General features: G+C 41.5%; 1 protein-coding gene across 12 annotated transcripts in view; it reads right to left on the bottom strand.

Moving 5' to 3' along the window:
- The window catches only part of LOC126953878 (synapsin-1-like), a 67051-nt gene that overhangs the window by 29519 nt on the left and 12849 nt on the right, over positions 1–24683 (bottom strand). For 4 of the 12 annotated variants that reach the window (XR_007725389.1, XR_007725388.1, XR_007725387.1 and 1 more), the window contains exons 3-5: positions 22235–22302; positions 12585–12689; positions 11457–11530 (exon numbers count right to left, since the gene is read on the bottom strand). Coding sequence is in view for 4 of the 12 variants with exons in the window: in XM_050789604.1 (XP_050645561.1) it covers positions 20282–20670; positions 22235–22302 (457 nt within the window). In the remaining 8 variants the exon portion in view is untranslated. Of the gene's footprint in view, positions 1–5698; positions 6772–7463; positions 7516–11456; positions 11531–12584; positions 12690–19918; positions 20671–22234; positions 22303–24683 lie in introns of those variants that run through there. The other 8 variants (XR_007725392.1, XR_007725391.1, XM_050789604.1 and 5 more) reach the window with 6 other exon arrangements.

Here is a 24683-nt window from a genome sequence, read left to right as displayed (position 1 = left end):
ATTATGTTTATAATCAAGAATTCTCTAAGCTGCAAAGAAGGGTTGGATACAGATTTTGTGGGAAGCAAGCTTAATCAATTTTAGAACTTTCATTAAACGAAGTAATGTAAAAACATAAATGCAAAATTAGAAACAAAACTGGGTATCTGCTTAGAATGAGAAAACAAGAGCTGATAAATACCACAGACATCACAAAATTCCAGAAAAATAACATAGCATTTTTATTAGCATACTCTACAATATTTTTTTCTAGTTTTTTTGGCTGTCTGTTTGATTGCTTCCTCCTATGGCAATGATTTTGTAATATTTTCTAAAGAGAAAAATAAAAAGATCCACCAGTCCTTTTTGTCGTGGTTAATCAAAGCACTTTCTTTAAACTGATAGACTGGAAATCTTTCTTACAGCTTCACAACTCATAATAGATAATGTCAGGTAAATTTTTAGTGTTGTGGCTGAACTGGGAAAACCTCTAGCAAGTTTCTTCATATATGAAGTGGAAGACCTTGGAGCATTTCAAGTTCTCCTCTATAAAGTCTAACCTTAAGGCATTCTTTGAATTGGTGACACTAATTTAACAAACTGTCCTGGGGGTATTGTAATGTTGTATTTTTTATGCTATTTGTAGTATTTTATCTTTCTTGATGTTTGTATCTCCTGACAAATTAGTGAAAAATGTATTTTGTTTTCAGTTTGTTGCACTCTTCTTTATTAACTGGAAAATCAAAGAATTCTATGGTGTATTCACCACTTATATTTGAAATTTATCTCTTTATTTTAATGAATTCTGTTTTCAGTATTGGGTGAGGGTTTTTTGGCTATATTTTGCTTCTAAATACCAGAATTGTTTCTACTATTATATTGAAATTCATAGCACACACTTTTATTGTATGGACATATACAAAATTATACATACTGCATTATCAAGTTGGAATTATTTTTGTGCATTAACGGAAGAAAATTTCTGTTATGACTAGGCATTGATGAAAACCAAACCCTGTGCTTACAATTTTGCAGACTAGCTCCCAGGTCTGTACATTTCCAGCATATTGTACCTATTTCTGCAAGTTATTGTTACAGAGACATAGCTAGAAAGAACTAAATTGTACTCAGAAATGACAGCAAACCACATACATGCATCCTACTACACTAAATGTATCTTAAGTTCAATTTCCCTTAGTTAGACCTCTAACTGCCTTTAATCTGTGATGTCATTTAACATGAAGTTTAGTGTAATGGACGGGAAGTAAAAGTGAAAAGAAACTGAATGTTGTTAAAGTATCTGACTTTTGGAAGATTTATGACCAGGATAACACATGACTCAGAGCCTTGAAAATGGCCCATATAACTGAGGATCCCTGGAACCTAAAGTTTGTGGTAACTCTTTCTCTGACACATAAAGGCAAGCTGGTAAAGAAAATATTGATCAGTTAAATAAGATAAGCACTATAAACAACAGTAACCCAAGTATGCCATTTATAGTTAAGAGGCAAATGACAAATGAGGGAAGTGACAAATACACACACACACACACACGCATACATACACATACGTGTGTGTGGCAAATACATAAATATATATGACTTTTTAGTATATATATGGCAAATCAATATACATGACATATATATGCTATGTATATATAGCAAATATATAAACATTTTAGAAGATCTTCTTGTATCACAATGAAATGCAATTATTTACTATTATTTATTTTAAGATAGAAGTGGTAAGATATGGTTGCCTTTAAAATTTCAAATTACTTGAGAAATTACCAATGTGCATTTTTTCTAAGCAACATGTATAAAGTAATAGATAAACCTTACTATAATTGTGTTTGAACATATTGTCCAAAAATGATGTATCGATAATGCTGACATTTCCAAATGATCATCTCGAAATTAAGCCAGTGTCATATAGACAATAACATATCAAAAGAGAAGGGGAAATAAACAAAGTCACAGAGAATAAATGATAGGAAATGCATTTTAGGGTTGGACACAGTGGCTCATGCCTCTAATTCTAGTATTTTGGGAGGCTGAGGCAGACGGATCACTTGAGGTCAGGAGTTTGAGACCAGCCTGACCAATATAGTGAAACCCCTTCTCTACTAAAAATACAAAAATTATCTGAGCCCATAGTGCACACCTGTAATCCCAACTACTCAGGAGGCTGAGGCAGGAGAATCACTTGAACCCAGGACGAGGAGGTTGCAGTGAGCCGACATCCGCCACTGCACTCCCGTCTGGGCGATAAGAGCAAGATTCTGTCTTGGAAAAAAAGAAAACAGGCAGTTTAGGAAGATGCAGAAAAAAATCATCAGACACAGGGAATTGAAGGAAGTGGAACAGATGTACACCAACCAAACTAATCACTCCGCTGGTCCCAGCGTGGCCAAGAGGTGTCATGTCTGAGATCAGAGTGAGGGCCAGGCCTAACCAAGTGTGGCGATCTGTGTGGTAAAGAACCCCATACAAAAACTAAAAAACAAATTTTGGGAAAAGATAGGCCCTGAACTGGGGTGAATGGTAGCATGCAGACAATTCTTTTCTTTTTCTCCATTGTTGTTTAAGCCACTCCTTTTCCAAATATTTGCTTCGTGTAAATCCTGATTCCTCCCTGGATTAAGTCTTTTTACTATATATCATTTGGTATTGTAGGGAGAACAAATGCTGCAATTGTAGCATTTGGAATATGCTTTTGTCATGTTTCATTGTCTATCATCTCTTCCGGTTTGAGGATGCTGATAATATTACCTTTTCCCACAAGTAGTTTTAATGTTCAAAGGAAGAAAAATGCCAGCCAAGTTATCCTTATTTAATTCAATTAGTTCCTTCTATTCTACAGGTACATGCTGAGGCCAAGAAGTGTCATGTTCTTTGCTGGTTTCTGGGGATACCTAGAGTAGGTCTCCCTGGCCATGTGACAGTTACGTACACTAATCGCAACACTGTATGATAGAAACTATAATGGAGATATCTAATCAATTATATGACAAATCAGATGAGAAAAGTGTTGATTCTCCCCCAAGGGACATAGTTGAGCTGAGTGGAAAGAATAAGACATCATATGTCCACTGTGGAGGAGAACGGGGCAAGCAGGAAGTGAAAATATCAGAAAAACATAGAGAAGTGGCTGATCACAGTGCACTCAGGGATGGATCTGGTATGGACAAAGGAAAAGGGCCCGCATTTGGGGCTAATCTCACTGTCCTCTGCAGAGGTCTTTCTCTCAACTCCTAGAAAAACTAAAGGCACAGAGAAGCTACTTTCAGAGAAACCGTGGAGGCCAGAAAACAGTGCTTCGTTCTCAGAGGGAAATGTGTTACACTGACTTCTTTTCTCCTGGGAAGAGGCGAGCAAGGGAAAGAGGAAGATCTCTCTTGTTCTCTATCTGAAACCTGCTAGGGCTTTTCTTTGCCTTCTAAATATAGTTCAGCCTCCTGAACAGCACATACAAATCTCTTCATAATATGAAACTAGCGTAGTATCTATTTGCTATGTTTCCAGGTTTATTATGGCACAAGAGTCATCGTTTCAAGAACTTCTTGGCAGAAGCTGAGGTAATAAATAAATAAATAAATAAAATAAAACTTGTAGAGTTGAAGATGCTTGCCTTTAGTAAAAACACCAAATTCAAGATTAACATGTTATAAAACCACGGTTTTTGCAAGTTGAGGCGCTTGAACACTTCAGACTTGAGAAATGACTGAAATTGGGAAGTGCCGGGACAACACCCCCCATTTCGCCCTCTCCAGAGGCAAGAAGGCAGTGGACTGGGAACTCCTAACTCTAAACATACCAAGTGCAGGTGAGAGCCCTGTTGCTGAGGCAGGTCCTTTGGCTTCTGAGAAGAGAAGCATTGTGGTGCATCTTAACAAAAGACTAATTTTTATTGCGTTGTTAGCTTGGAGGACAAGAAACCTTAAAAGATTTGCAAGAAACAGGTCAAGGAAAATACAATTCGGTAGGGAGCTGAAGAAGGAAGCTGTGACTTTAGCCCTGGCAGCAATCTGAATGTGGTCAAAGAAGCAGTGACTCTGCAGAGCTCTCACCACAGAGGAGATGACAACCTTCGGCGAAGACAGAAGTTAGAACAGCTGCTTCCTACTCTGAGGGGACAAACAGCCACATGCACTGAAGGACACATACAAAGTCCCCTGAGACATGAGTAATGTGTGAACGTGTGTGTGTGGCATATGAAAGATTTTGTTTCTTTTCTTTTTTCTTTTTTTTTTTTTTTTTTTTTTTTTTTTTTTTTTTTTTTTTTTCTGAGACGGAGTCTTGCTCTGTCACCCAGGCTGGAGTGCAATGGCGCGATCCCAGCTCACTGCAACTTCCGCCTCCCAGGTTCAAGTGATTCTCCTGCTTCAGGAGTAGCTGGGATTACAGCGTGCGCCACCAACACCAGCTAATTTTAAAAATTTTTTTTAGTAGAGACAGGGTTTTACCATGTTGGCCAGGCTGGTCTCAAACTCCTGACCTCAGGTGACCCACCAACCTCGGCGTCCCAAACTGTTGGGATTACAGGTGTGAGCCACCACGCCCAGCCTTGTTTCATTTTTATAACAGTAAGCTAGATGCCAAAAATGCATGCTCATGTCAATGACTTTCTTGATAAGTCAATGTTAAGGCCACTCTTGGGGCCATACATCCCACATCATCTTCATCATCATCTCTAGAACTCACAAGTGAGCTCGTCATCACCCCCTTAGTGCTCATTCTTGGGGGTACATTGTCATTCCCATCACAGCAAACAGCTCCACGGTCTACACAGTAAGTTGGACCAGAAACCCAGAAGTCATTCTAGACATCTCTTTGCGTCTTTACTTTAACATACAGATTACAGTTTACATCTATGTCTTTGTTTACCTTTTTCTGTAGAAAATTGATATAGCTACTCCATCACCAGAGCGTAAGCTCATTGAGAAAAACCCTTAATCCCATTTCTGTATGTCTAAGACTTCATGCACCATCTTGAACACAAAACATGTTTGTGAGCTGAAATAATACTTTTACACCCAAAAAGGTTTAATTATATACCACATAATGTATGTAAGCATTTAAGCATTTTCACGTTGTTTTTTCTTTTATAAAGGTCAAAGATTTTAAATGTTCATAGTCAAAGATCAACACTCCTGTCCTTTATAGGATGGTTTGTTCTATAATGGCTATGCAGAGTAAAAAGTTCTATTGGACTCTCCTGCAACACTGACAGGTCAGATATTTTCACTCACTGGCAGTAACACCTCAAAGTGTCATTCAGGCCTGAGGATGGTGCCTTTTCTAGTTGGGAGGTGTTCGGATCATCCATATTCTCAAACAAGCTCACTCAATAATTACACAGCACTATGTATCTGAAGGCAAAAAAATTAATAACTCTTCTAATTAGTGCAAAGAGAATTGTTTCTAGATTTATCCACCAAATGGTATTCCATTACACATAAATAAATCACGATTTTCATCCTTAAGAGTCTCCTATTCTAAAAATAGAAAAGACTGACACACCTAGAGATAGATAAGAATGTAGACAAACACAATGAGTATTTCTGACTTCATTCCAATGGAAACATTCCAAACTAAATTAAGAAATTTCTAGTTCTCTACTCTCTTCTTTCTTAAAGCTTCCTCCCTCTTTTTTTTTTTTTAAGGAAAGAAATAATTATTTATTTTGATCTTATCTTTTGATTAATCCTATTCTTCCATCATTCTTTTTCTTTCATTACTGTCATGGCAGTAGGAGATTAAGGGAAATTTCTCAATGCAAATGATGGTGTGGTAATTTTCCATCTAATTTTGACACTTTTTTTAAAAAAAATAAAAAGGTTCCTTATCACTTAGAACCATCCTGCATTTTAATTTTCTTTGTCTTCATTCCTATTCACATGTCCCCTTGAATCAAACTTTTTTGAGAAATTGAAACCACTACTTTTCATTACACAATCACTTCATTGCATTTGGTTTGAGTGGTTGATCTTTGCTTGTGAGTTTCTTGAGCCAGGCTTCATGTGTTGAGCGTAGTTTATGCACAGGGCTCCTGAAACATGAAAACACCTTCCCTCTCACACTATGTCAAGTTTTGGCTGCCATCTTTCTGTAAGGTTAGCTGTAGACAACTGCTTATTTAAAGGTAAATGTCCAACAGCGTAATTGCTTGATTGTTTATGATTGATTAATTTCCACTTAATCATTGAAACCAGAACCAGATGCTTAAAACTGTGACAAAATGGTGTTTTACTCATTTTCTAATGAGTCCAATGTAGTTATTTCTTTTTTTGATGAAGTAAAATGTCTCTGATGAAGTTGATTTGTAACATGCATTTATTGCTTTGTTTTCTCTTCAATGCCTCATTTATCTCGGTGGTAGTATAAATGGGAAATACATGGAGACCCATTGTCTAACCACTTATGGTGCTCTGAGGGTGAGGCTTAGTACCAATGAACAGAGACCCACAGGTGGCTTCTTCAGAAAGAGAGAAAATGATTTGCCTTTTAGATTTGCTCAGCTTGCATTTCATTTATTCTGTAAAGAGCCAACAATTACACATACACTTTGGTTCAAATTTAATTTATGCCATTTGTTGTTAAAAATGACACAGTATCTGTTCTATTTACCAGGGGACTGTTGAACAAGGCTGGCCAGTTTTCTTTGAATTCCAGTATTTTCACGCTATGGGGAATTAGGTGTTTAGCTCAGATTCGTGTTTGCCCAATGCCCCGCTGTCAAGACTGGACATCCCAGGACACTCCAACAAACATCTGGTCTGAGGAGGCAGTTCTGTTAAAAATAGCAACAACAACAACAACAATCTGAGGAGTAGCCGGTATTGCAGTTCCACTTTCATGTTTGCTGACTGTCTCAGGTGGCGTTCTCTAGTGCACCTGAGACGAAGACATAGAAGACAGTTTGCTGAGTCAACCCAGGAAATACACATGAGGGCAACGGGAAAGGGACGGATGGCAGTGGGGAAGGAGGAAAGAGAGGAGTCATGCCCTGGGTAGCTAGGGCATTTGTCCCCCTACCCACACCCTGAGGGTCTTATATGTCCCCAGCAGTCCCAGCTGCCTAGCATGCTGGCTGGGCAAGCTGGCATATCTTGGGCACCTGAGAAAAACCCAGGCAGGGCCGCTGAGAGAGAAGTTGCCAGGTGCTCAGAAATTGACCTCCGCCAACGTAGAAGTGAGCTCAGGTACAACGGACATAGAGCATCTGCTATGCTAATGCATGAAGCTTCCTTGCAGAAACCTGGGTAAGCCTTGTTCTTAGGGCAACTGCTTTGAAGATACTGCAAATTGGATGTTAGCTTTACTGGCGTTCTCATCTGAGAAATGTCTGTCCTGTCTGGAAAAGAATGGCATTGCATCCCAGGCAAATTACCGACAGTGATGAGTAGCAGTATGGTCTTGCAGGGAAGAACACAGGCTCAGGGGCCTAACTGCCTGAGTGTGAATGCTGACTTTAACACTTACTACCTGTGTGATATTGAGTCAGTTACTGAATATCTTAGTCCCAGGTCCACATCTGTAAAGCAGAGAGAATTAGAGTGTCTGTCTCTCAGAGCTGTTGGGAGGACCAATGGAGATCCTAAATATAAAGCTCTTAGCACGCTCACTGGTACACTGAAGCAAAGATGAGCTGTTATCATGATGAGGTAGTAACGTCTGCTGCTACTTCTCAGCTGAAGGGATGTACAGTTGAGAAACTGGTTTTATTGTTAAAAGCATATTGCTAACAAGCCCCCAAAAGACAAATACTGCATGATTCCACTTATGTGAGGTACTTAGGGTAGTTACATTCATTGAAACAGAAAGTGGTTACCAGGGGCTGGGAGGAGAGGAGAATAGCTATTGGTTAACGGGTATAGAGTTTCCATTTTGCAAGGTGAAAAAATAGTGGAGATTGGTTTCACAACTTTGTGTGGAATTGGTTTCACAACTTAACACTACTAAACTGTACATTTAAAAATAGACAAGAAGGTAGATTTTATGCATTTTTTTAACCACAATAAAAGGTTAAATATTTTAAATAACATTTTGTAGAGGGGCTGGGTGTGGTGGCTCACGCCTGTAATCCCAATACTTTGGGTGGTCGAGGTGCATGGATGACTTGAGCTCAGGAGTTTGAGACCAGTCTGGGCAACATGGAGAAACCCTGTCTCTACTAAAAATACAAAAATTAGCAGGTCATGGTGGTGAACGCCTGTAATCCCAGCTACTCAGGAGGCTGAGGTGGAAGGATCACTTGAGCCCAGGAGGCAAAGGTTGCAGAGAGCTGAGATCGTACCACTGCACTCTAGCCTGGGTGACAGAGCCAGACTCTGTCTCAAAAACAAAACAAAACAAAACAAAACAAAACAAAACAGAAAAGCATATCATTGATAAGCTTCATCAGCCATCATTTGGACATTATATTTATCAAATGGAATCTGTAGTCTATTGTGAGCATTGCTCTCATTTCGTGGTCATCTACTTCGACACTGGAATCTGGAAGACATTTCAGATCACCCTGTGTGTAGAATCCATGTTCCCCAAAATGCCATTAAAATGATTCATGTGGGGCACGCAATTAAAGACTCCAACCAGTGAAGAGCTTCACTGCCTGCCACAGAAAGTCAAAGCAGTTGTTTTTAATATAAATGCTGCCTCTTAAACAGTAAGGTTCCAATAAAGTCAGGAGGATACAAGAAAAACAAAATTCAGGAGCTTCTGGATAACTGAACATGTGGAGGTTCCTGGAGGATGGCAAGTCCAGGGAAGGCATGGAGACCCTGCGCCCCTTCCTGCATTCCTTACCCTGTGCATCTCTTCATCTGCATCCTTTGTAATTCCTTTATAACAAACCAGTAAAAGTAAAACAAATGAACAAACAAAATTCAGAGGGTTTGCAGATTGAGACAGATAACTCTGCGTTCAGTCAGCATTCACATTCAGGATAAATTCAATTTTCTGACTGCAAATTTAGGAATGTGGAAAGCCAATTCTTTAAAAAGAAAGATCAATGTACAAAAGATGATGTCAGGCCAAGCGTGGTGGCTCCTGCCTATACTCCCAGCACTTTGGGAGGCCGAGGCAGGTGGATCACTTGAGGCCAGGAGTTCAAGTCCAGCCTGGCCAACATGGTAAAAGCCCATCTCTACTAAAAATACAAAAATTAGCTGGGCATGGTGCGCGCCTGCAATCCCAGCTACTCTGGAGGCTGAGGCATGAGAATCACTTGAACCGGGAGGCAGAAGTTGAAGTGAGCCAAGATTGCACCACTGCACTCCAGCTGGGTGACAGAGACTCTGTCCTCAGCCTCCTCCCCAAAAAAGATGTCATATAAATTCAATCAGAATAAAGTCCAAAACTACCGAAGCAACCCGGGGCAGTGAAGCCCCAGGAGTTGTATTCTAGCTGTAGGTCCCAGGATGAGAAGACCTGCAATCCTGTAGAACACTTAAGTGACTAAGAAGGAAGTAAATTGTAGGCATGACCCATTATTTACTAGTATTCTCACTTTTAAAGAATTTTCTCCGAGGGATTTTTGCAATTAGCAAGATCACGATGATATCAGAGAAGTACAGAACAATCTCTCAAAAGTGTCCCTTGAGATGGTAATGCCTGGGCGTGGCCCCCATTTCCCAGGCCTGGTTCTTGGTTTCAAAATCCAATTTTTTTACTTTCCAGTTCTTTCAAATCTAAGGACCAGACTCTGAGAAATGACATGCAATCCTCTAGGTTGTCAGTAATATTGGACTGTAGGATTGTAGGATTTTTCCTAGGTGATTATACATATTTTCTGAAACTGACTTAGGTTAATCAAATTTATAAAAGACTGATATATACAGTAGACTTACAATTTAATAATTTGCCTGGAATCCAGACCCCAATTTCTTTTCCTTCCTTCCTTCCTTCCTTCCTTCCTTCCTTCCTTCCTTCCTTCCTTCCTTCCTCCCTCCCTCCCTCCCTCCCTCCCTCCCTCCCTCCCTCCCTCTTTCTTTCTTTCTTTCTTTCTTTCTTTCTTTCTTTCTTTCTTTTCTTTCTTTCTTTTTCTTTCTTTCTTTCTTTCTTTCTTTTTTTCTTTCTTTCTTTTTCTTTCTTTCTCTCTCCCTTCCTCCCTTCCTTCCTTCCTCCCTCCCTCCCTCCCTCCCTCCCTTCTTTCTTTCTTTCTTTCTTTCTTTCTTTCTTTCTTTCTTTCTTTCTTTCTTTCTTTCTTTCTTTCTTTCTTTCTTTCTTTCTCTCTCTCTTTCTCTCTTTCTTTCTTTCTTTCTTTCTCTTTCTCTCTCTCTCTCCTCCCTCCCTCCCTCCCTCCCTCCCTCCCTCCCTCCCTCCCTCCCTCTCCTTCCTTCCTTCCTTCCTTCCTTCCTTCCTTCCTTCCTTCCTTCCTTCCTTCCTTCCTTCCTTCCTTCCTTTCTTCAGAGTTTTGCTCTTGTTGCCTAGGCTGGAGTACAGTGGCACGATCTTGGCTCACCACAACCTCCGCCTCCTGGGTTCAAGCGATTCTCCTGCCTCAGCCTGCTGAGTAGCTCGGATTACAGGCATGTGCCACCACACCCGGCTGATTTTTTGTATTTTTAGTAGAGATGAGGTTTCTCCATGTTGGTCAGGATTGTCTCAAACTCCCGGTCTCAGGCAATCCACCTGCCTCGGCCTCCCAAAAAGCTGGGCGTGAGCCACCATGCCAGTCACAGACCCCAATTTCTTATACCCAATGTCAAGATATTAATTGGAAGACTGCTTATGTACGTGGAATTAGAAATAAAGAGGGTGGGATAATCTTAAGACCCATATGAATCAGAAAAAAAAAATCACCCTTATCTTCCAACAGCCTATACCTCTCTAGTGATTTTAATATATGGCTTCAGTTGGCAGTATTAGATTAACACTAATAAATTCTCAATCTCTACTATAATATCCCCTTTTGAAGCTCCAGTCAGACCATCTTCTCTTAATACATTTGCCCAGACAGGATAACCTCATTAGGCTCCAGCTTTCTTAGTTACGATCACATTCTTTCCCTGCTTTCTTTAGATAACAATGAGACGGACTTTTTGGGCTTGGATCTTGCCCAAACTCTCCCATGTATTTACTGGAAATCTCTTGGCTTCTTTCTGCTGATTCCATTTGGGTCAACTGGTCTACTTTCACTTTGGATGAGAACAATTCCTTAGGATGTCTCACTTAAGAGGATCAAACTACGACCATTCTTGAAGTTTGCAAAGGCTTCTGCTGTGCAGCAACAGCAAAGGAATTAGCATAGGCATCAAATAGGACTGTTTTGCTACCTATGGCATTTCTGATATCTAGCACAGTGCCTGAAGCATAGTAGGCATTCAGTAAGCCTCATATGTATGTTGTGATTGCTGCTACCATAGAAAGTTGAGTTCACAGAAATCCCTGCTTCCCCTTACTATTACTCTACAATGCATTCCCCTGGATCATGGATTACAAAGCAAAATGAAGCAGATAACTTCTGAATAGTACCTGGTATGCAGTAGGAGCTCAGGACATTTTCATTCAATAGACTTGGTTTACTCATCATGGAGTCATCAGTGCCTCTGTTAAATAAGCAAGGAGCCATCAGGAAATAGCACGGCGGGTGATGTCAATTGAAGTCACTTGAATTCTAATTCTAACTCTGTCACTTCACTAGGTATGAAAAGATGAGTCATTTATCCATTCAGAGTCTTCTCAATTTCTGCATTTGTAAAATGGAGATGATAGTACCTAATTTTGCAAGGGAGTTGAGAAGAAAATGCATGGCAAAGAACCCTGTGGTGATACCTGGTAAGATACAGGAACTCAGTAAATACAAGTTCCCCATTGTTACTTTCTGTGGTTTTCCTCAGCTGTTCTGTGGTCCTCGATCTTCCCAGCTGTCCTGTCCACTTGTTGTTGGATCCCAATGAGCCAACTCAGTAGCTCTTAGCATTGGATCTCAGTTGGGCATGTTACTTCTAGTCTCATTTCTCCTGCCTGGCCTTCCCAGTCCTGACCTCTTTTACCCACTGAATGTCAGATCTGGAAGAAAGTCTGAAGTCATAGAACCCTGACCCCTTAGGGACTGTGGGGTGTTTCCTCTTCCTCTGCTTGCTCCTCTCAGTACCTTGCTGGGTCTGGGTGAAGCAAATATCATGGGGTACCATAGTCACAGAGCAGCACTACCAGTGCTGAGCTTAGAGCCTGTAGATCCAATTCTACCCCCACTAACTTCTAGCACAGCTCAAAAGATTGAAAAAGACCCTGTAGTTTTAGGGTTTTCCAAATATCCAAGGATCTGGATCTGGATTTAGATCTGGCACTCTAAGGATTTCTATGTTATTTTATAGATATCCGAGATGAAGAGAAAAAAATATGAATTTGAAACATTCAGCATCACCATTTTAGGCTGTCACACCAATGTTATTAGTATTAATTCCTCTAAAGAAAGAAAGAGGTGGCCGGGCATGGTGGCTCATGCCTGTAATTCCAGCATTTTGGGAAGCTGAGGTGGGTGGATCACCTGAGGTCAGGAGTTCAAGACCAGCCTGGCTAATATGGTGAAATCCCATCTCAATTGAAAATACTAAAAATTAGTTGGGCATGGTGGCGGGTGCCTGTAATTCCAGCTACTCGGGAGGCTGAGGCAGGAGAGTCACTTGAACCCAGGAGGTGAAGTTTGCAGTGAGCTGAGATCACGACACTCACTCCAGCCTAGGTGACAAAGTGGGACTCCGTCTGAAGAAAAAAAAAAAAAAAAAAGGAAGAGGATTGAAAGATCGAAGCAGGAATTCCTGGCCTTGCCGGGCTACTGCATATGTTTAATTCTTTCTTTCCATAAAAGTAAGCCTTGACCAGTCCCAACCTCCTCTCCAGAGTCCAGACAAATGGGAACCTAGTGTGTTGGATCCAGACTGGGATTCAGAGTTCAGGAAATATCATCCTGGCCCTGGGGTCAGGAAAGTGGGGAGAGGGTGGTTTCCGGTGAGGGGATAGTCTGCTCTTTGTGTGGCAAGTGAGGAGTCATGGATGACCTAAAGAGTAGCAGTGTGTGTGTAAGGAGCCAAAGCCCAAACACAGAAAACGCCCAGCCCAGTTGATAGTCAGAGGAGCTAAGGTGGAAGGTAGAAGATGAACTAGGGAAAAAAGACCACAAGACAGAAGATTTGGAGTAAAGGAAAAAAGGTGGAGCCTGTCCTTCCAAGAGGCTGCAGGAACACTTTGTAGCTACCTTCTACAGGCCATCTACCTTGCCTGAAAGGGAGTTCCAGAGCTCAATTGTGAAGCACCGATTGTTATCAGCCAAGAGCATCTGTATTAATTTTCTCTTGCTGTGTAACATATGATCACAAATATGGAGGCTTAAAACATGTGATGGTTAATACTGAGTGTCAACTTGATTGGATTGAAGGATGCAAAGTATTGATCCTGGGTGTGTCTGTGAGGCTGCTGCCAAAGGACATTAACATTTGAGTCAGCGGGCTGGGGAAGGAAGACCCACCCTCAATCTGGTGAGCACCATCTAATTAGCTGCCAGCTAATATAAAGCAGGCAGAAAAACATGAAAAAGAGAGACTGGCCTAACCTCCCAGCCTACATCTTTCTCTGGTGCTAGACACTTCCTGCCCTCAAACGTCGGACTCCAGGTTCTTCAGTTTTGAGACTCGGACTGGCTCTCCTTGCTCCTCAAGCTTGCAGACAGCCTACTGTGGGACCTTGTGATTGTGTAAGTTAATACTTAATAAACTCCCCTTTATATCTCACATATATATATATCCTATTAGTTCTGTCCCTCTGGAGAACCCTGACTAATATGAAACAACACCCATTTATTAGCTCACAGTTCTTCAAGTGGAAAGTATAGCACAGCATAATGAAATTCTTTACTCAGGGTTTCCCAAGGCTGAAATCAAGATGTCAGGCACATTGTCTTCTCATCTGTAGGTTTTGGGTGAAAATCCCCTTCCAAGCTTGTTCTTGTTGTTGACAGAATTCAGTTCCTTGTAGTTGTTGGACTGAGGTTCTCATTTCCTTGCTGTTGTCAGCTGGTGGTCACACACAGGCTGTCCTGAGATGTGACCCCCTCCGTCTCTAAACCAGCAACGTATCCATGGAATCCTTCCCGTGTTTTGAATCTCTGGCTTCTTCTGAGAGGACACTGGAGAACATTCTTTTCTAAAGGACTTATGTAACTAGGTCAATGCCACTTGGACAATTTCCCTTCTTAAAGACAACTGCATCATATATCCCAACCTTATCACAGAAGTAAATTCCATCACATTCACAGCCCCAGGGATTACATACGAGGTATATATGGAGGATGGAGGGAAAGGAAATTTGGGGGACTATCTTAGACTTCTACCTATTAAAGCATCTCATATGATTTGTTTCATCAACAGGATACTTCCAGCTATTATTGACATATGAATCTGGGCTACATTATGCAAAAATTCATATATAAATATGTGTCAATGGTAATTCAGTTTGCTATTTTGAATTTGTGTCTCACCACAAAACTTGAGCTGTTAGGGCCAGGCGCGGTGGCTCAAGCCTGTAATTCCAGCACTATGGGAGGCCGAGACGGGCGGATCACGAGGTCAGGAGATCAAGACCATCCTGGCTAACCCGGTGAAACCCCGTCTCTACTAAAAAAATACAAAAAACTAGCCGGGCAAGGTGGCGGGCGCCTGTAGCCCCAGCTACTCGGGAGGCTGAGGCAGGAGAATGGCATAAACCCGGGAGGCAGAGCTTGCAGTGAGCTGAGATCTGGCCACTGCACTCCAGCCTGGGCGACAGAGCGAGACTCCGTCTCAAAAAAAAAAAAAAAAAAAAAAAACAAAACTTGGGCTGTCTCTGGACATATCAATTTCCTTTTGATGGCTGATAGAAAATCCAGAGTAGGGCATTAGCCAGGCAAGCCAGGGTCAGGGACTGGGCCTCAAAGAGCTTGAAATAGAGCAGGGCATGCAGCTCAAGACAGCCAGGAGCTCTGGGGGAAAGTCCTAACCAAGTTAGTAGTGAATACTGAAATCCAGTCAGAAATCAGAATCCAAGTACTAGATCCAGAATCTAAGAGGCTAGAAAAGGGACCAAAATATGAGATGAAGGCAAAGGGCAGGAGCTTGGAAGCATAGAAATGGAATAGAGCAGCTAGAAGCCAAACACAGACAGGGGCAAGGTGATTGCTTCAAATGCCACTGTCTGTCTGAGGGAGTCGAGGTAGAAAGAGATGTGGCTTCTGCCTCCTTGTGAAAGAAAAGGGCACCTACAGAACGGATCACTGACCATATTGACAAAGGAGCATTTGATGTCATCAAGGGACAAGGTCCACAGTAATATTTGCTTCTGACTGTTCTGGTCCCATGCAGGCAGTCAGCTCTTTTGCAGTCTGTCATGTGAGCATGTAGAATTCATAGACAGCACATTGCCTCATATTGTGACTGCCCTTTACCATGGCTGAGCTAGCCAAGCTCCTTTCTTCTCCTACACTAAATCCCATCTGCTCTGATCTACTCCTGCAGTTCTCTCCCTTCTCTCTCCTCCATCATTTCCCCCTTCTTCTGGGTTATTTTGCATTATTTCTGTTGCCTAACAAAAGCCTTCTCTTGACCTCCCTTCACATCACTCGCCCATTTGTTTGCTCCCGTTGGCAGCAAAACTCTTTGAGTTATTGTTACTCTCTGTCTTTCATTCCTCCCCCTAGTTCCCTCTTTAGCCCATCTGTTGTCATTTAAATGTGTCTCTCAACAAGCATGTGCAGGAAACTCAATCTCAATGCAACTGTATTGAGAGGTGAGGCTTAAAGGGAAGAGTGTAAGTCGTGAGGACTCCATTCTTATGAATGGATTAATGCCAATCATAAAAAGGGCTTGGGGCTGCAAGTTCAATCTCTCTCTTGCCTGCTCTCACCCTCTTGTCTTCCACCATAGGATGATGTGGCAAGAAGGCCCTCACCAAATGCCAGTACATTGATATTGAACTTTCCAGCCTCCAGAACTGTGAGAAATACATTCTTTTCTTTATAAATCTGCCAATCTGTGGCATTCTGTTGTAACAACACAAAACAGACAAAGATACTATCCGAATAGGATTTCATTCCCAGTCCCCCTCTTACTGAGGTCATCAGTGACCTCTACATTGTGAAATACATTGGTTGGCTCTCAGGCTTCATTTGACTCTGCGAATCACTCCACATTCTTACACATTCCTCACCTGCTGTTCAGGACTGCACACTCGTTACCCTGGGGAGGGCACCAAGCCATTCATGAGGGATCCACCCCCATGACCCAAACACCTCCCACTAGGTCTGATCTCAAGATCACATTTCAACATGAGATTCAGAGAGACTAACATCCAAACTATATCACACTCCTTGATATTTACCCAAGTCAGTTGAAAACATGTCAACACAAAAACCTACATAGGATGCTTCTAGCAGCTTTATTCATAATTGTTAAACTTGGAAGCAACTTAGATGGTCTTTGGTTCAGGATAAATGAACTGTGGAACAACCAGACAATGGAGTATTTTTCACAGCTAAAAAGAAATAAGCCATCAAGTCACTAAAAGACATGAAAGAAACTTAAATGCATATTACTAAGTGAAAGAAACTGTATTAGGGTTCTCCAGAGAGACAACAAACAGGTGATAGACTGATAATAGATTTGATGGATGGGATAGATAGATAGGTAATAGATTTGATGAATGGAATAGATAGATTAGATGGATAGATTAGATTGATTAGATATATAGATAGATAAATAGATTAGATGGATTAGAGAGAGAGAGAGGCAGATTCGATGGATGGGATGGATAGATGGATGAATAGATAATGGATTATATGAATGGGATAGACAGATAGACAGACAGACAGCTAGATAGATAATAGGGGATTTACTTTGAAAATTGCCTTGCATAATTATGGTGACTGAGAAATCCCACAATAGGCCATTTATAAGTTGGAGAACTAGGGAAGCTGATAGCATGGCTCAGTCCAGGTCCAAAGGCCTCAGAACCAAGGAATTTGATGCATAACTCTGTTAGATGCCAAAGGCCTGAGAAACTGAAGGGTTGCTGGTACAAGTCCCTAAGTCTAAAGCTTATAGAACCTGGAGTTCTGATGTCCAAGGGCAGGAGGAGGAGGGTGCCCCAGCTCCAGGAGAGATAGAGAGAGACAGAGAGAGAATTCACCTTTCCTCTGCCTGCTTGTCCTATCTAAACACTGCCCTCATTGGTGAGGGCAGATCTTCCTTAGTCTACTGATTCAAATGCCAACCTCTTCTGGAAACATCTTCACAGACACACCCAGAAATAATGCTTTATCAGCTATCTGAGTATCCCTTAATCCAGTTGAGTTGATAGCTAAAATTAACCATCACAGAAACCAATTGGAAATGGCTGCATACTGTATGATTCCAACTCCATGGCATTCTGAAAAAGTAAAACTATGGAGACAGTAAAAATTTCTGTGGTTACCAGAGGTTGGTGGGGGAGAAAAGGATGAATAGGTGGACCACATAGGATTCTTCTTAGGGTGATGAAACTATTCCATATGATACTACAATGCTAGATACATGTCATTAAACTTGTCAAAAAACACAGAATGTACAAAACCAGGAGGGAACCTTGATGAAAACTGTTGACTCCGGGTGATAATGGTGTGTCATCACAGGCTCATTGACTGTAAAACATGTACCACTCAGGTGGCGGATGCTGAAAATGGTGGACACTGAGCATGTGTCGGGGCAGAGGGTCTATAGGAACTCTGTGTGCCCTCTGCTCAATTTTGCTAAAAACTTAAAACTGCTCTAGAAAATAAAGTTCATGTTTAATAAATAAATGAATAAATATAGTATGTTTTTTTAAAGTCTCCAGACACTGCCAAATGTCACCTGAGGCCAAACTTGCCCCGGGTTGAGAATCACTGAATAAATTTTAGGCAAGTGATACAAACAGCAGTTATAAATAGTGACGCGGTGATAAAGGAGACAGTAGGTGATGTGATCAAGAGTTAAGCGAGTCACTTTATGCAACATAGTAGCTAACCCTCATTTAAGGCAGGAAATATTTAAGCTGAGGCTTGAATTCTAGAAGGAGTTAGCCATAGGGATAGAGAGAAGATATCCAGGCAAAGGGAGGAAACTTGCAAGGCTTTGAGGCAGGATGGTGACTGGGACAGCTGAGGTGCTCCCTGTAGAATAGTGACAAGTAGGGCAGCAGGAGATCAGGCCAGAGAGGTGCCTTCTGAGTCACATCAGGCTGCGCCATTTCCAGGCATGATAGGGGACTGGAAATTTAAACAGAGTGATGGCCAGCCCCAGAGGGTGTTAAATAAAGAATGTCATAATCTTACTCACTTAAAAAAAATGAGGGATTTAACATTGAAACCTTGACATGATGATCAATTTTATGTGTCTACTTGGCTAGGCTGTAGTGCCTAGCTTTTGGGGCAAACACTAATCTAGATCCTTCTACAAAAATTATTATTATTTTGAGATGGAGTTTCACTCTTGTTGCCCAGGCTGGAGTGCAATGGCGCAATCTCGGCTCACTGCAACCTTCACCTCCTGGGTTCAAGCGATTCTCCTGCCTCACCCTCCCGAGTAGCTGGGATTACAGGTGTGCTCCACCACACCCGGCTAATTTTTTTTTTTCTTGTACTTTTAGTGGAGATAGGGTTTCACCATGTTGGCCAGGCTGGTCTCGAACGACTGACCTCAGGTGATCTGCCCTCCTCTGCCTCCTGAAGAGCTGGGATTACAGGCATGAACCACCGCACCCGGCCTATGAAAATTATTTTGTAGATGTGGTTAATATCTACAATCAGGTGACTCTGTGTAAGGGAGATTGCTCTCAGTAACGTGGGTGGGCCTTACCTAATTGGTTGAAGGCCTGAAGAGGAAAAATGAGGCTTCCTAGAGAGGAAGGAATTCTGCCTAAGACTCTAATATAGAAATTCTGTCTGAGTTTCCAACATCTGGGCCTGCCCTGCATATTTTGAACCTGCCAGCCCTCCCAATTGTGTGAGGCAATTCCTGAAATTAAATCTCTTAAGGTATATTGTTGGTTCTGTTTCTCTGGTGAGCCCTGACTGATGCACTTGGCTGCAAAGAAATTGTGGCCAATGATTAGATTTGATAAGTCCTTCAAGGACAAGGCCTGTGGCTTATTAAGCCATGAAATTTCACCTCTTCTCTTAGCAGCTTGGATAGATGAAGCTGACATTGAGGCCTGGATCCTGGGAAGGCCTGGAGGGCTAATATTTGGCAGCTAGAGAAATTGTGTAACCCAAATGCTCAGAGTTCGGAGACTTTGTGAGACTTTGAGACTCAACCCTGCATTCTGGGGCCATGTCTCTTTGTCATCCACTGCTCTGATGTGGAGCGTTGTATATCACAAGGGATCAAGAGGGAGCCAACTCCCAACTCTACGCCTGGTCCACAAAAGAGATCAGCAAATCTGCAGCACTGTGGACTCATTCAAAATCCGGTTCTTTCAATGGGTTGCTGGCCCAGTTATTTTTTCCACTGAGGCTGCATTTACCTTAGGCATGCAATCATTTATTCACCCTGCCCATCTTTCAACATATTTCTGCGGTACCTGCTGCTTGTAAGGTTCTATTCTAGGTCCTCAGGATCAGAGTAAACAGAAGAGAAGCCCTACCCTTATGAAGCTTTCATTCTAGTGGGGGTGACAGGTAGAAAAGAGGCAAACCAAAAAAACAAACGAAATGATTGCAAGTTGTGGCAAGCACTGTAAGGGAACCAAAAAAAAAAGGGCGAGAAGGGAGTGGTTACAGTGTGGTTAGAGAAGGTGTCTTCAATTCACAAGTTGAAATCTGGAAAACAGGGAGAGGTTTGACCACGTGCAGGGTGGAGGAAGCATTCCAGGCAGAGGGTGCAGGGTTAGAAAGGCTCCAAGGGAAGAAGCAGCTTCTCACTGTGAAGGATCTTGTGGACATAAATGAAGACCAAGCAAATGAGAAAAACAAAGGCTATTTATTCCAAGCTTGTGATAGCAGGGAGTCGGCTACCATCACTTGAGTTTTGGCAGAGGCTCAAAGGCAGGCAGAGGAGTGGGGAAGCTTTCATAGTGGAGAAAAGGGAAGGCTCTGAAAGTGTGCTGATCGGAAGCTGTTGGCGTGGGAAGCTGGAGGCAGCTCACTGGAAGTGGGGCATCTATGGGATGGGTTACAGGTGCACACCTGGCTTTCTCCGGTTGTTCCTCTGTTGGAAGTAGGGACAACAATTAGGGAAGCTGTCAGTTACTCATCAGTCAAGTCCTGGCCACTTTGGTCCTGTTATTGAGGGGTTCTTTTTTGGCTTCCTGGATCAGTTTCTAGAGACAGTGGTTTGGCTTCCTACAAGTCTAGCTTCTAGAGAGCAGGCTGGCTTCCTGGGCTGGTTCCTCCGGATAATGAACTGGCTTCCTGGGCTGCTTCCTCCGGACGATGGGCTGGCTTCCTGGGCTGCTTCCTCCGGACGATGGACTGGCTTCCTGGGCTGCTTCCTCCGGACGATGGGCTGGCTTCCTGGGCTGGTTCCTCTGGATAGTGGGCTGGCTTCCTGGGCTGGTTCCTCTGGATAGTGGGCTGGCTTCCTGGGCTGGTTCCTCTGGATAGTGGGCTGGCTTCCTGGGCTGGTTCCTCTGGATAGTGGGCTGGCTTCCTGGGCTGGTTCCTCTGGATAGTGGGCTGGCTTCCTGGCCTGGTTGCTGCAGGCTGTGGGTTAGAGTTCTGTTTTTTGTTTTTTGTTTTTTGTTTTTTTTGAGACGGAGTCTCGCTCTGTCACCCAGGCTGGAGTGCAGTGGCGCGATCTCCGTTCACTGCAAGCTCTGCCTCCCGGGTTCATGCCATTCTCCTGCCTCAGCCTCCAAGTAGCTGGGACTACAGGCGCCTGCCACCATGCCTGGCTAATTTTTTTGTATTTTTAGTAGAGACGGGGTTTTACCGTGTTTGCCAGGATAGTCTCGATCTCCTGACCTTGTGATCCACCCGCCTTGGCCTCCCAAAGTGCTGAGATTACAGGCGTGAGCCACCGTGCCTGGCCCAGAGTTCTATTTTTATTTATGGTCTGGCCATTGTCCATTCGTATAGTCAGATTCTCAAATCTGAACGCACACCTCTGTGTCGGGGAGTCTGAAGGTCTGGGGAGAGGGGCACTTGATGAGGCTGGAGAGAAGGCAGGGGCCCGATCATACCAAACCTTACAAACCGGTTACAAGTCAGGGCTGGAGTTCCTTCTCATATAATGGAGAGCTACTGAAGGGTTTTGAATAGAGGAGGGACCTAACTGGATTTGTGTTTTAAAAGGAACACTTTTGCTGCTGGGTGCCTTATGAATTTGAGAGGCAGAGACGGCAGAGAACAGTCATGAGGTTGTTGCAAGAGTGCAGACATAAGACAACGGTAGCTTAGACTAAGGTGATGGTATCTCAGCTGCACAGGTGATTTGTGACCGGGAATCTTTTCTGAGCAGTTAATCATTTGGATGTAATTTAGCTACCTGTCTCTCTCCTATAGGGGGTGATTGAGCTGCATGTTGACTTGATAGTTCTATTTTGTATTATGAATGAATAAGTTGGCATTGCAGTGCACACATAAATCTGTCATGAGTTTATTTAGTATGAGCCAGTTGCTAATCACCATGGGTGCATTTACAAAATTATCATTAGATCCAATCAGAGCAGCACAGACACGGTGGCCACATTGTGTTCCTACCACACTGTTTGTGCAGCCATTTGGCTTCCCGAGAGGGCCCTGTATCTATCCCTATATCATCATTTGTATCTTGAAATCACACAAATAATAGTTATTCCTACTAACCTTCTTCTTGCTAGGCATTCATATCACTTCAGCATAGTTCTGGGTCCGATTATTCTGGCTTGTTTACTTTTTCATTCACTGAACACCTACTACATGCCAGGTACAAGGCTCAGCACTGGGAATATAATAGTAGACAAGACAGACACAGTTCCTGCCTCCCTTCAGTCTATATGGGAAAGTGGGGGTTGGGGAAGGGGTCTACATTAAACAAGCATACACTCAAGTGAATATATAATTATACATGTCTGTAAGTGCTATAAAGGAAAAGATCAGAGATCAAAATGATGGAAGTGGGGCTACTTTTTAGATTGCGTGATCAGGGAAGCAGTCATTGGTAAATATTTAAATTGAGGCATGAATGCAGTACAAATTTGGGGAAAGTGGGCATGAAGTCTCTGAGGAGGGAAGCGGAGAGAGAAAGGAAGCAGCGCTGGCTTGGTAAGTAAGGAGAGCAACTTACGAAGAAGGTGGAGAATGAATGTGTCTGGGCGAGAACTGCTGTCTTGAGGGTCAGCGCGGCACAATTCCCTTAAATAGAAATGGACAAGGCTATTTAAATTTTTAAAAGATCGCTGTGGTTGTTATATGGATGGGCTGGAGGGAAAGAAGTGAAGGCTGAGAGAAAGTTGTGAGGTCATGGTGGTTGTCCTGGTGAGACGTGTTGGTGGTAGGAGCAGGTATTGAAGGTAGAACTCCGTAGAAGGATTTGAGAGATGTTTTGGAAGTTGAATTAATGGAGATGTGAGGGAGAGGGAAGGGAAATAGAAAATATGATCCCCAGTTTCTGGTTTGAGCAATGGGTGGATGGCTGGAGAATTCTGTTTCTAGACTTCCCACATGGGTTTTCTTACGGAATTCAAAGACTTGCTTTTAAATGGTGTGATCATAGCTTCATCATTATCCGCTGCTTCTCAAGTATTTCCTCTAGTTTTGTGTTAGTTTTGTAGACTTACTCTGTGATTTTCACGTTACTTAATAGTTTATTTACACCTGGCTTTGTAGAACTGATCTCTTGCTTCTTAATTTAGTCTAATATTTACTTCCATGTGTACAAGAAATGCATTCACATAATTAAATTTGTTTTGCTTTTACCATTGCAATTTAGTGAACTCTAGGAGTGTGGTTGCGTGAGTTCACACCACCATATGAACAGTTAAGCTATTAAAGGGAGCTGTGTGGACCACTGGCCTCTTCCTCCCTACTTTGCCTTCCAACATAAAATTATATAGATATTCCTTCCATCAATTTACCTGACCTATAGCTCAAGGAACTGTGTTCATTCACATTTTCAAGCTTTACCAGAAGAACCTATTCCTTAATTTAATCTTAGATTAAATCTAAGATTAGTTTAATCCTAGATTAAATCAAGGAATACATATTTTTGGTTGCATATTCTACTTTTAGCCCATTTTTCCCCTTTTAAGGTTGACCTTAAAAGTTGAACCGAACAGCTATATTTACATAAAGCTGCTCTAAATCATATAGAAGCTTATTTTTTACTTTACATTTTTAGTTCCATGTATCATAAATGAATATATTCCCAATGTAAAAATTCAAACCAAGAATTATATGAAACAAATCTAAATTAAAATATGTAAATTCTCCTTTGTCTCTATATATGTATGCGTGCAAATATATGCATGTAATCATACTCTATCAACTGATATGCAACTTGTTTGTTACACACACAGCAAAATATATTGAAGATCTTTCCATAGCTATACATGTAATACTATCTCTTTCTTTTTTTAATAACTGAAAAGTATGTCAACGCCTGGATGTTCTATAGCTTTTTATTAGCCATTCTCCTTTTAAAGAATATTAATGCTGTTTCCAGTATCTTGCTGTTACAAACAGCTCAAATGATCTTTCCCATACATGCTTCTTTTGTACACATCTGAGCATTTTTGATAGATTCATAGAAATTAAGTTCTTTGGTCAAAAGTTATGTGCATCTTATCTACACCAACAATCTGTGTGAGTTTTTGATTTCATGTTCATACAACTGTCAACCCTGAATATGAATAATCGAAACATTTTTGCCAATTTAGGGAAAGCATCTGTGTTGTTTTAATTTGTATTTATTTCTTTATTAAGGATATATATATTTGATTATATACATTTACCATTGCCTTTTTGTTTAGTAAATTGCCAATTTGTATTTTTTCCCCATTTTTCTGTTGAGTTGTCTTTTTATTTATAGAAACTTTTTATTTATTTTATATTCTAATTGATCTTTATATACATTAAAATGCTGTCAGTCTGTTCCACATCTTCTAATTTGTATATTTTATCATGTAAACATTTAAAAATTTTATGAAATTACATTTTTTCAGTTTTTCTCCTTAGACCTTGCAGGTTTTTTAATGCTAGGTAGAAAACTCTTTCCCAACTTAAGATGATAAAAAACCATCCTCTAGCTATTATTAAAAAGTCAGAAAACAACAATGCTGGAAAGGCTGCGGAGAAAAGGGGACATTTATTCACTGGTGGTGAGAATGTAAATTAATTCAGCCACCATGAAAAGCAGTTTGGAGATTTCTCAAAGAACTTGAAACAGAACTTTCATTCTATCCAGCATTCCCATGACTTAGTATACATCCAAAATAAAATAACTTGTTCTACCAAAAAGACATATGCACTCATATGTTCATTACAGCACTATTCATAATAGCAAAGACGTGGAATCAATGTAGGTACCCATCAGTGGTGGACTGAATAAAGAAAATGTGGTAATAGACATCATGGAATACTATGCAGCCACGAAAAATGTATGAAATAATGTCCTTTGCAGCAACATGGATGCAGCTGGAGGCCATTATCCTAAGCAAGCTAAATCAGGAAAAGAAAACAAAATACTGCATGCTCTCACTTATAAGTGGGAGCTAAACATTGGGTACTTGGGGACA

This window comes from Macaca thibetana, chromosome 4, assembly GCF_024542745.1.
Source record: "Macaca thibetana thibetana isolate TM-01 chromosome 4, ASM2454274v1, whole genome shotgun sequence".
NCBI lineage: Eukaryota > Metazoa > Chordata > Mammalia > Primates > Cercopithecidae > Macaca > Macaca thibetana.
Note: the sequence above shows the minus strand (reverse complement) of the source record. Positions and strands in the feature narration are given on the sequence as shown.